General features: G+C 41.8%; 1 protein-coding gene across 3 annotated transcripts in view; it reads right to left on the reverse strand.

Annotated features, from left to right (window-relative positions):
• Positions 1-11,841, reverse strand: part of SKAP2 (src kinase associated phosphoprotein 2) — a 188,718-nt gene extending 176,877 nt beyond the window's left edge. For all 3 annotated transcript variants that reach the window (XM_004702733.2, XM_045288951.1, XM_045288950.1), the window contains exons 1-3: positions 11,730-11,841; positions 2,460-2,565; positions 1,824-1,849 (exon numbers count right to left, since the gene is read on the reverse strand). In XM_004702733.2, the coding sequence (XP_004702790.1) occupies positions 1,824-1,849; positions 2,460-2,565; positions 11,730-11,796 (199 nt within the window). In that variant the 5' untranslated portion in view covers positions 11,797-11,841. The remainder of the gene's footprint in view (positions 1-1,823; positions 1,850-2,459; positions 2,566-11,729) is intronic.
• Between the last annotated feature and the right edge of the window lie 263 nt (positions 11,842-12,104).

Genomic DNA, 12,104 nt, shown 5'->3' on the forward strand with positions numbered 1-12,104 from the left:
CCTACATCAATTTCCCTTTACTATTCCTACCGAACTACAGGGAGAGTCTTTTTAGGCCAAAGCTGAACGTAGTTTGAGACCACAAGGGCATAAAATTACTCAGTCTCTCATGTCTCTAAGGTAAACATCTCATCATTTATCCAACACCCTTACTTTTAAGCAAGCATTCTTAGTGATTAGTTAACTCAATACATCAATATTGAACTGCAAATGACTTATTCACAGGAAAATGATTATGGGGGATCACAGAATTCTGTGTTATGTGGATTTTTATCCTAGGTTCATTTTTCAATTTCTACCTCGTGCCATATAAAAACTTCCATTCTCTTTAGAGATAAGGAATATATCTTAGTAATGTGATTTTAATAACCACACACCTGCACAAGTCTTAAAACAGAATACCAAAGGGAACGTTCCTATCCTATTACTGAACTGCATGCAATTATATGATGACTTCATATTACCAGGCTTCCCTAGCTTAGATTTTTTTTAATGTACAAATAATTAAGTCATATCCAGAATTCAATAAATCCTGAAGAAGGGCAGGATGTTACACCTAATATCTACCCTATAAATAAAGCACCGTATGAAAGTTACAACCATTAAAATGCATATTCATTTTTTTCTGTAGCCAAACAAAATGTAACGTGATGCAACTCACGGTTTAAGATTCACCACAGACTACTCCCAAAAGTGGTTACTCTAGGGGGGAGGTTCCTTCTCTCTTTATTGAATTCTATCAAAACTTTTACTGGGGGAGGAAAACTCATCTCACATCCTCAAATCGAAACACAGTGGTCTTGGTGATTTGAAGTCACACACACACACACACACACCCTGTGGTTTCCTTTTAACTCTTTGATTTTAGGTTTGTCTGGTTAAGTGCTTGGTTTACGGAAACTGTCATTACCCTCCCACTTATCAGTCGGCACAGATATAAATTACCCTGTGGTTATCTGCTAACTGGAGCTAAAAGATGCCATATTATGATTTTCCCCCAAGCCCAGAACCGAATCCAGTGGAGGGTCACTGATCTCACGCTGTGATCCACCCCCTCCCCTCACCAGCACCCACTGGCTTCAGGTCATGACCCCAGAATTAGCTTTCTGAAAGTAAGGGCCAGCCCAGTTTCTCTCACAGACCTGAAGGCTTCAAGTAGCAGAAACGTCCTGCCTCTTTCCTGACCTGGTTTTCAGTTCTCAGTTAAGCAACTGTCTCTCAACTCCATCAAGCGACCAACACTTTCACATATTTCAAGAAAAAGAAATGAATTCTCTTTGAAGATTCGGGTGGCACACACTTCATATCTAACGTACCACACAGAAAATAAACGCTGGCTTTTGAAAAACATTGTGTTCATGTTTTCCCTGAAAACAAAATTTTGGATGGCTTTTAAGACCATTATTCTCCCGAAGCCGTGCCTCTGAGCCCCAGCTCTCCAGCGCTCACCCTTACTGCAAGTCATCTCTGTAGTGTTAAGTGTGGTGGGCTCTCATCTCCTCCACGCCACGAAATGTATTCCATGTGTAACCACCGGCATATACTTGTCTTATCAAATTTCTGCCCCGTGACAACACAGAAAACTAGCAATGCGGAGTCTGGGAGATTCCCGCAGCCCATGGCTGAGCAGAGTAAATTCCAGATGCCCTTTTCTATTCCCCAGCAGGGGGAGCTGGCACTCTCATCTTGAAGGCCTATGTAAACAACATAGAAATTAACATTTTGATTCCAATTATCAAAGTTCAGGAAGTCTTAGACGGTCCTGTTGAAAATCTCCACAAAGGATGAAAAAAATGTCCAGTTTTACAAACTTGAAAGTTTACCTTTGTCTTGAGATTCCTGCAGATAGCTGTAAAACAAAGTAAGAACATGACATTTTAAAATGAGGGCTTTAAAATAAAATAAAAAGAAAGCCTAGTCAGGGGCAAAAATTCTATTTTAAAAATCATTAAATTAAATATACATTTACCAAAACAACTATTACATATGGTGAAATGACAATTCTAAAAGACTTAATGATTTTATAATAAATGAATTTTAATAGTTATAACTTATAATAGTAAAATCAGGAAACAACTTGAATACCTACAATTTATGTTACCATTACTTACAGTACTAACAATGAAAAGATTTTTTTTTTCATTAGCTGAGGTATTGTCTGTATTTACATTAAAATCCTCAATCTGCCTTACAATATATAATTTACGTATGTCCCCACATAATCAAAACAGTCTTATTTTACTAGAATGCTTAGAGCTATATAAGATACCAAAAAGAGTATTATAAGTATGTGTAGTTTTTTAAACCATTACAGTAAAAACTTTGTCCTCTAACAATGTTTAATACCAATTATGATATAACATTAAAAATGTAACCAATGATACCAAATTCTTTATTAAAATGTTACTTACAAAGTTACTTCTAAGTAAGAAATCAGTAATAAAAGTCAAGTGACTTACACAGACTTTACGTCTTTTATTTTCTTAATAAGAGCATCTCTTTTTTCCTTTGCTTTCTTGGATAAATTTTCCCCTTTCAGTGTGTCTGCTACAAATGTTTCAACATCTAAAACAAGAAAGGTAAGAAATAGGATACAAATTATAGGAATCACTTTTTTGTGAAGACAAATAGGGCAATAATTGTTTCCAGCCTTAAGTGTTAATATCTGTACAATTTGTTATAGTTATTTATCAACCCAAAGCATAACAGCTAAAGTATCTTTCAAATACTACGTTGGACAAATCTATTCGCTACTTAGGGAATAAAATTTGTATGCTCTACTTATGCTTAGCACAGCAAACGCTATTGGGATGTTTGCACCATTAAACCAGGAAGCAGCACACAAGTTTTAATAAACTGTGGTGCCCCATAAAACATATCCTCTCACATAAAAGCAAGCACTGAGCTGTTATGCATGTGTCAGTATCATTTTATAGTATCCTGTAACTTCCTTTGTGAACAGGTCATTCACAATATGATACCAACATAAACTAATGTCTCTGGCAAAGGCTTGTTTTTCTCAGTGTAATCCATTTTCAGGTATACACAATGCTTAATGTTTTAAAGGGGGGAGGAGCTTCCCAAGTCGCCTCCTCCCTAGCTGCTCTGACCACCCAAATATGAAAAGGAGAACTAGTCCCCCGTGGTTTGTGAGCTCTGAGCTCTCGCTTCCTGCTGTGGTATCGTCACCTGGAAATACGAAATGAAAGAAACACAACATTTTCATGAGCTCTTTTTTTGAAAAAGGAAATTTCTAAATTATTCTGCTGTATAGCTAGCCCTCTCATAAAATTCTAACAAATCTTTGTGGGTTTAATTTTATACTAGCCCCACTCTTATTGGTTACTTCTAATGCCATATTTTATACCCTACAACTCTAAGTAATTTTTTTTCAGAATTTTAAAATTCCTTTTGAGAGAGGCTAGAGAAAACAAATCTTTTGAGTGGGTACGGCTGAAGCATCCATATTTCATATTAAAGTTATCGTGTTTGGCTTTCTTTTTTTATTTAACTACTTTATCTCCTGACTCATACAGATAAAAGGATAGTACCAAATATATATCAATATTATGCACAGATATAATACAACATGTCAGTGTAACAGAAGCAGTATCAGAGTCTCTCAGCTACACTTACTATCAACAATCTAAAACCTAGCACTTGGGATAGCATGTAATCGATTTCAAATTCTGGATCGCAATTAGAAAGACCCTGAAGCAATGAAGGGAAAGTTTGTTCGACTGCTATGGTCTGTTCATTCATAATAAACATGCAAAGGTGATGATGCTTTACTAAGCCTATATGCAAGCATCAAAATGTAACCTTCTAATGCTTCTTTAAAATCTATAATTTGGGGGATTGAAGTCCACTAAGGTACTAAAATGAGCCATCACAGCCTCTCTTCCCTTGACTTGTTCCCATTTTGAAGAGGGGCAGAGAGGGAGTTAAGAAAACGGGTCTAAAGTAATGAGACCCGTGCAGCAGCACTGACCTCTGGGGACTGTCACAGCCAGAGATACAAGTGACATTCCCATTCAGCTGAAAGGGGACGACCAGGGGCTTCCCTGAGCGGCTGCAGTCTCTCTGGCAAAGGGCGGGCGGAGCAGCTTCTCTTTCAGGTTCGCAAGTTCTTCGACTAGACTCAATCCTTTGGAGAACCACCGGCACGATGTCTGCTTAATGCTATTTCCACTTGGAGTCTGTCTTTTTAATTCCTTCTTCCATGAGTGTCTAATTGCCTAGTTTACATTTCCATTATACAACCCAAGTTTAAACACACAGGATCTATTTTGTATATCCGGAAGCAAGAACAGAACGAATTACAGCCCAAGAGGGATGTCATTTTGTTTCCATAAAACCTCAAAACACATAAAAAGCTGCCATGCTCCATGCAGTGTTTCCTAGCTCCGCCCCCATCCTCAGGTCATACTTTAGGAGTAAATCAGGCTCTTCTTGATGAACTGTGTGTGGAAAGAGGGGTGGGGGCGGGCGGAGGCTCCAGGAAGAATCCTTGGCTTGTTTTGTTTTGAGTTGGGAGGTGATTCCGTGATTGAGAAGAAAAGACGAATTTTCAGAGAAATTTGGCTTTTTTAAATTTTTTCCTAAATTTATCTCAGAAGAGGTTTAAAGTCAATAATAACACTGGGTTTTTTTAGGGGTAATTAGTTCTCACAGGAGGTGTGAGAAGGGCAGCATAAGATCCGCTTTTCTTTTAAAAAGGGAAGAAGAGGAAGGAGGAGGAGGAGGAGGAGGAGGAACTTTACAGAAGTGGTTCCTGGAATAATCCGAGTTTGCTGGTTGTTGGTAGCTTCCTTTTGTGAACTTTTGAAATCTGGGTTATTTCTGAAACCCTCCTGCCTCCATTTTCCCCGTCCCCGTCCCCCCCACCACCACCACCACCATTTGATTTTGGGTCAGCTAAGGGCACAGGTGAGCCCTGGACTTTCAGGGGCTGCCTTGGCAGGGTCCCTTAAGAAGACAGAAAGGGTCCCCCAGCACGGAGCCAGTGGCCCAGGGAGTGCTGAGCCCTGAGGCGCTGTCACTGAGTCGGAGTGGGGAGCACGGGGCGTGGGCAGTCCCACCCCCAGATAACCGGGGCTGGGGCTGCTGCGTTGCAGAGCAGAGCCAGGGTGATATTTCAAAAGTGAGCAATGAAAGTCGTGGGCAAACCCAGTGCTCTCTGGCTGCTTGCCAGAGGGATTTGAAGCCCTTGAGGAGCCCAGCAAACCATCCACACGCGGGCGGCGTGCCCGCCTCTTCTATCTTTCTTTAAGGGTCCAGCCCTCCCTTCCCACATCACCCTCACTGCCTGACATTCCTGGAATATCATCATTTGATTACAAGGAAAGGTCTGTCTTCCCTGCTCACCTCCTGGCCTGGAATTAGAACTTCGTGGACCTCGGAAAGGGAGGTTCTACTCACACTGGCAGGAGAAGAGAGGAGGGGAGCTGGAGCCCAGGGAGTGCCCCAAAGCATCAAGTCTAACCCCAACCCTTGCCCGGGGAAGACCAGTGCACAGTAGGTCTCCGTGCCTACAATTAACCCAAGAATGACTCCCATCTCCATCTGCCCCAGAGTCATAAAGGGGGAAAAGTTCTCCCAGCCAGTCTAAATGTGGTGATTGTGTCTGCTCCTGCTCCGTACACCTTACCACTGTCAAAAGGGAAACTTCCGCACCCAAGCCTGGGGTTCAGATTTATAATGTATAATTGGACTGTTTGTTGTACATGAGAGGGCTGCTGAAAGGGTTAGATTTGCAACTGCTCTGAAAATAAATGTAGAGTCTGAATTTTTTAAAAATGTCAACATAGCTTAGCAATTCTTAAGCAAATAGTTTGTTAGAAACCCCTCAAAAGCCAGCTTGCTCCCTTAGAGGAGAGCATTTAAGACACACGGAGTGCACTCCGCTTTAACGTCTGTGTATGTGCGTGCACAGACCCCCTAGAAAACTGCCAGCCTTCTTCCCCTAAAATCCTGAGGGGTCTGGAGGCAGTTACCACACACAATTGCAAACTCCCCACCACCCTGCTGTGAACATCCTAAGGATGGCACAGGGAAAAGGCAGACCCCTCCGTGCACGGTTGGCACAGCCTTGGCATTCTTGGAAATGACCAACTCTTGGCTTTGCAAAGCTGAGCTCTCACTCTGGAAAGCTCCCTGTCCCCCACCAGCAGCCTGGACTAGGACTTCAGCCAGAAAGTGTAACAAGTCACAAAGGTAACAACCCTGTTTGCCCCACCAAACCCCCCAACTTACTCAATACCCCTCACACACACACACACACAGCCTGTGGGGGCTTGAACTGTAGATGGGAAGGGAACAAGAAGTGGACTGACTACCACCATTTGCTCTGACCTGGATCAATAAAGTAGCTGTAAAAACACCCCAAATGGCTCAACTACTTGTACCTTGGCTCCCTCTTCTTTATGAATGGGGTCAGATTTCACTGTGTACTCCCTGAGACAAGCTTAATTCAGTAAGGGTGTTCGGTTTAGAATTTAAGCTGGCTTCAGAACAACAACAGCAAAAAGACATGTTCTTTTCTTCTCTGTTAAAGGGGGTTGGAGAAGTCATTTTCCAACCAAACACCTACTGGTGAAAGCATAAATCAATTAAACTGGGTAGATGCAGATCAATGGAGTCAAATGCCCAGGGCTGGAAAATGGCTAATTGAAAAGTTATTGATTGTTCTAATAAATGTCTTTCTCTGGCTTATCTAACATTTTTATAGGTTATGTCGAAACCGAACTTTGTTTCAACAGAACGGGCAAGAGGAGTGTTCACAGTAGAATGGGTAAAACATACCCGAGCCTTACAGGCCAGTGATCTGAGAAATTTCTCAGAATTGGCTGGGGAAGGTAAGTGACTTATTCTGATAGAAAGCTGTACTGCTAAAGGATAAGGCTGGGTATCTTTCAACCTCTAAAAGATGACTTTTGATAAATAGCTCCTTGTAATAATCAAAATCTTTTTACCGTGCATTTTCAAAGAAGCCATGGTGACTAGCACATTAGTCTGAGATTTACACAAGCCTCACTTGCAGGCAGCAGCTATTGTAATGGGTTCGGAGCGTGATTGAAAAAGAAATGTAAACTCGCTGAAACGAGAAAGATAGACTTGGCTTTAATTGAAAGAGACAAACTAAGTGACTAATGAGTATATAAAAACTAGCCTATGCCACTTTTATCACCCATATATGACACTTAATCTTAAATTTATGAGTGGCAACGGAACTGTGTCTCAAATCACCAGAGGCTTTTTCCTATTCTGTTGTTTCTAGCTCTTTCTAATAGTACGCTAAAGCTGATAACAGCAAAGAGACACTCAGGGAATCTTTCATATGCTGCTCATTTTTCAGTATATTGAGATTCTTTTTAAAAGACAAACCGATGATAGTTGGGATTGATTAACTATTAAAATGGTACATAATTCAAGAACCTCACTTAGTAATCAGAGATGAAAATACTTTCAATGAGAGCCATAGGGAAGAAGTCAGCCAAAAATTTTCTCCCAAGAAAAAAGCAAGATGCTATATATTTAGAATAAGCAATCTTCCAAATATCACACCTTAATAATGTCACCCATACAAGTAAACTCTACAAAAGGTCCTGGATCCCTTGATTTAGAAACATATATTCTGATTTCTAGATGAGCAAGTCAGAAAGGTGGCCTGGACTGGTTTCATTTTGAGATCAATTGTTTTTATACCACTCTCATGCTCATTAGTTACTTCTGCCAATAGGACAGGCTTGGTCTTGCCCTACAGAAAAATCAGGTGCTAAACAAGTAGGTGAGTCTTGGTGACTCAGTAGGTGGCACTCTTCCCTTTAGATACTCAGTCAATGCCCCAGAAGGAAGGGGCACCAGATACACAGTGAATCCTGTTCATAGGGGGAAAAAACAAATCAAATCAAAATGTTGACCGAATTAAACGTGGAATCTTGGGAAAGGCAGCATTCAAAGACACCACACTCCACACCAGGCATTGTTTAAATGTTGTTTCCATTTTTATTGAATTGCATCTTTTACATAAACAAGATTGTGCTTGTAAATCCTACCTTAAAGGGAGTAAGTATCCTTTTCTCAATGGGGAAAGTTTTCACTCTCTTTTTTTTCACATATTCTCAGCAGTCCCCCCAGGGAAAAGTGCAATGGTAAGACTGCCATGTGAATCAAACCTCACGGTCCTGTTTGCAGAAACCAGAGAGCCACTTTCTTTTATGTTGGTCTGCTTATGCTTCGGTTCTGATTTTTCAGCGTACTGGTAACAACTAATTTCTCCTTTGGCATTTTTTCCTTGAGAAGGGGGGAGGAAATCTCTTACAACTTTCCTTTTTAAATTTGTTGTCCTAAAAGATAGTCATCTGATTGCAACCTACTAACACCCCAGGGTTCAAAGGGTAATCTAAACAAACGGATAGAAGGGGAGTGACTTGTTCCTTTCCTTTTCTTGCCTGCCCAGAGGAAAAGCTCATATAAATCAAGATTATCCTTGTTAGTCCTACCCAAAATATTTGGATGGATTCTGGCGAGGATTAAATGGACAAATTTGGGGATTATCCTTTGATTTTATTTATCCATCCTAAATCTATTCTAAGAAGCCCTGATGGCACAGTGCTTAAGGACTCAGCTGGGAATCAAGGTCTGCAGCTAGCTCCAGAAAGAGTGCAGCTTAGGAAACCCGATGAGGTCGGTACAAGCCGGAACTGTTCCAAACAACATGGGAGCGTGTTCTCCCACTTACTCTGAGAGTGAGGAGGGGTAAGATCAAAGTTCTGTGGTGCATAGAGCAGTGACAATTTTGCTTTTGAGAACAACATCTAAAAAATGTTATTCATTTCCTATGCATGTAACACAAAAGAATAATTCCACGCTTTCTAGAAAAAGGGCAAAGCCATCAAGATTTAATATGCTGGTTCCATAGGAAATAATACCAATACTGACACACTTTACAAGGGTATCATTATAGGTGAGTTAAGAACCTCTATGGTTCGAGGGTTTTTTGGTTTGAGTTGGTTTTTCTGTACAAAGCCTTTTATTTTTTTTAAGGGAAAGGAATGAGGAGGAATAAATATTGAAAAGATAACCTAAAACTGCTTTAATAGGAAAGAAAATAAGAGAGAAAAATAATAAATATGATTAGAAGAATATATTGGAGCACCAAATTCTATCAAGCAGATGAATTGTCAAGTGTTTAAAAATATAGTTGGCATACGATGATTTGAAATATAGGCACATGAGACACAAAGAGAGATGCCAGAGCAATATGACTTTGATAGGCATTAGCTTTAACTTCATATTCTTTTCTCTGGAAACAAAAAGGGGGAGTTTTAAAATTGCTGAATGTTTTGGTTTCTTCTCTGCCTTGGAATTATAGTGTGGGGAATTCCAAAAGTGCTCAACTGTTCATTACAATGAGGACTGCCCATACCTCCCCCTCCTTTCAAAGAAAAGATCTTTGGTAGACAAACGACATGTCTAAAATCCCAGCAGATGCTCACTCTTCCTCTCTAGTCCAGGAATTCTCAATCTAGGTACCCAATACACTAGTCAATATACCAGAATTATGCAAATCACCATGTACAAGCTCACCAGCATTCTTTTCTTCTTCATGAAATCAGGACCATAACTGCTGAAAGCAAGTATTCTTAAACCTTCTCTAGTTCAAAAATCAGCCCAGCATATAATCTTAATGACATTCCTTGAATGTTATTTCAAAAACATGAAAAACACTAGTTCATGTTTCTTTTCTTGCACATACACAAAAAGAGAATCACACACACAACACACACACACCCCTCTTGAAAATAACCTCTGAACAAAGTATAATGCAAACTTACGATCCTTAAAGTTTCAGTGTTTTCATAGCTGTTTTTACTAATTTGTATTAACATGTGATTTTCTTTAATTATATGCAATATTAAAAATGCCTAAAAAGGTGAATGAAAAATGAAGGCGGATTTCAAACCCTATGTTAGTATATTCTCTGGCATAGAATCATGTTGAAGTACATGGGAAGTTAACATTGGTGGAAAATATCAACATGATGTAATTCTGAGCTTTCAGTTAAATTACCAACGAAGAGCCACAAGAAACATTTGTGACCAATGAGGGTTAGATAAACTATTATGGATCCAAGTAGCCCCTGATTATTGTGGAAACTGCCAAGCTTTAGAAACATACACCCAGAGATCTACACTTTATTTCAAAAATTCAAAAAAATCAGACCTAGAGAATCCTGACAAATGGTGAGATCTATTTTTGCAATAAATGATAAATACTTTTCTGATAGTTATTAGAATAACATCCTAAGCAACAATTCCAGCATTTTACCAACAAGAATTGTAGCAGAACAAAATCAGTGTGCATGTCAAACTCATATAATGGAACAAAAGGAGCCTTAAATCAGTTTTTACAGTTCTTTCACTATATTTCCCTTGGTGGCATCCATTAATGGCAACCAACATCTCACAGGAGGAAAAACTATCCCACCACTGATGCACTCATCCACACAGAATGAAGTACTACAAACCCAGTCACCAGTCGTATACTACTGGCTTTATTTGCAACCCTAACAACCAAAATAATTCAGCATCATACTAGCTTTGGTCTCACACTGCTATAGCAATGACTGAGTGTGAATTTTTGGATGTTTTTGTTTTTGAGAATTAAAAGAAGAAACTTGTAACATGGGCATTTAGGAGAAACTTTGTAAATCCAGCTACTCATGGGCAGTATTCAAAAGTAAGTCTTTCAGAGACAACTAAAATAAAATCCCATTTTCAGCACTCTGATGTGCACATAATAAAGTGAATTAATAATAAGGATTCCAGACCATTGGGACACATAAGATTTGTGCCACCCTAATTTTTTTTTCTCCTTTACCAGGTCCCAAACTATAAAATTTTCATGTATCCCCAGTGAAAATATCATCTGCACCTTGAGTACATTCAGTAGTCATAGTGTCAAACCATAGTGTCAAATTTTGGGAATTTTTAATTCCCAAAATAAATTCCTGTAAACAGTTATCTGAAATGGAAAAGGGGAAGATGAGGGTGCAAAAAAGAATGTACTTTTATCATTATGCGACACAGGAAGTAGGACTTGAACACATCCTTCCCTTTTCCGTCCCCCGTTTTAATGCTACTGAGGCTGAAGATATGCGGTCATTTGAGAATCAGGCCCTCTTTAATATGGGTGCACAGAATGTTCAAGGGGAAAAAAAAGGTAGCTTCAGGAAAGACAAACTCTTTCATCTGCCCGTCCGGCCCAGAACCCCTAACACCTGTGGCTCTGACGCCTGTTTGCATCTCTCCACCCTCCTCCCTCTTCAATGGGCCGGCCCCCAGAAGCTACGGCTTCGACTCCAGTTCCCTGCGCACATCTCATATTCTCACCCACATTCATTCATTCCCACACACGCGCGCACGCGCGCGCGCGGCGTCTTCACGAGTTCACGAAGAACTGTCCTGCTGCGATGACTCGTGCAGCCCCTCGCAAAGGGCTTCTCCCCGGCCCGCCGCGCCAGACGGGTGCACACACGCCCACCCTCCCTCCCTCCCACCAAACCGCCCTCTTCCCGCCCCCCGGGCCCGGAGACCCGAGCGTGGGAACAGGGGCGCGCGGAGGGGGAAGCAGGGACCCTGCAAGCTTCTGTCCCCGCCGGCTCGCCGTCTCCCCGCCCTCGCTCCCGCCCCGGCAGCGGTGCCCGCCCCTTTGCCGCTCTTTACCTGCCAACAGGTTCCTAACGTCTTCGGGGAGGGGGCAGGGAGAGGAGGTACAGCTGGGGTTGGGCATGGTAGCGAGCGCGGGGCGTGCGGGGAGGACCTGCGCGCAAAGTGGGAGCGACGCAGTGGGGCTGCGGCTGCGACCTAGACTCGGGCCGGCGGTCCCGGCGAGGACGGCGGGGCGACGAGTCCGGACGCCGCGGGGCCGGGCTCCCAACGAGGAAGTCTCCGAAGCCCCGGCCAGCAGCCGCCGGACTCTTGGCCCGGCCCCGCCCGGAAGAACGGGGCGGAGCGATGGGCGGGCCTGCGCGCGCCGGGCCGGAGGGCCGCACTGCGCACGCGCCTCCCTCCGTTTTCCAGGTGAAGGAATTACTGAGA

The sequence above is a fragment of the Echinops telfairi genome, unplaced genomic scaffold (genome assembly GCF_000313985.2).
Source record: "Echinops telfairi isolate 266 unplaced genomic scaffold, ASM31398v2 ScPeMD7_23;HRSCAF=83, whole genome shotgun sequence".
NCBI lineage: Eukaryota > Metazoa > Chordata > Mammalia > Afrosoricida > Tenrecidae > Echinops > Echinops telfairi.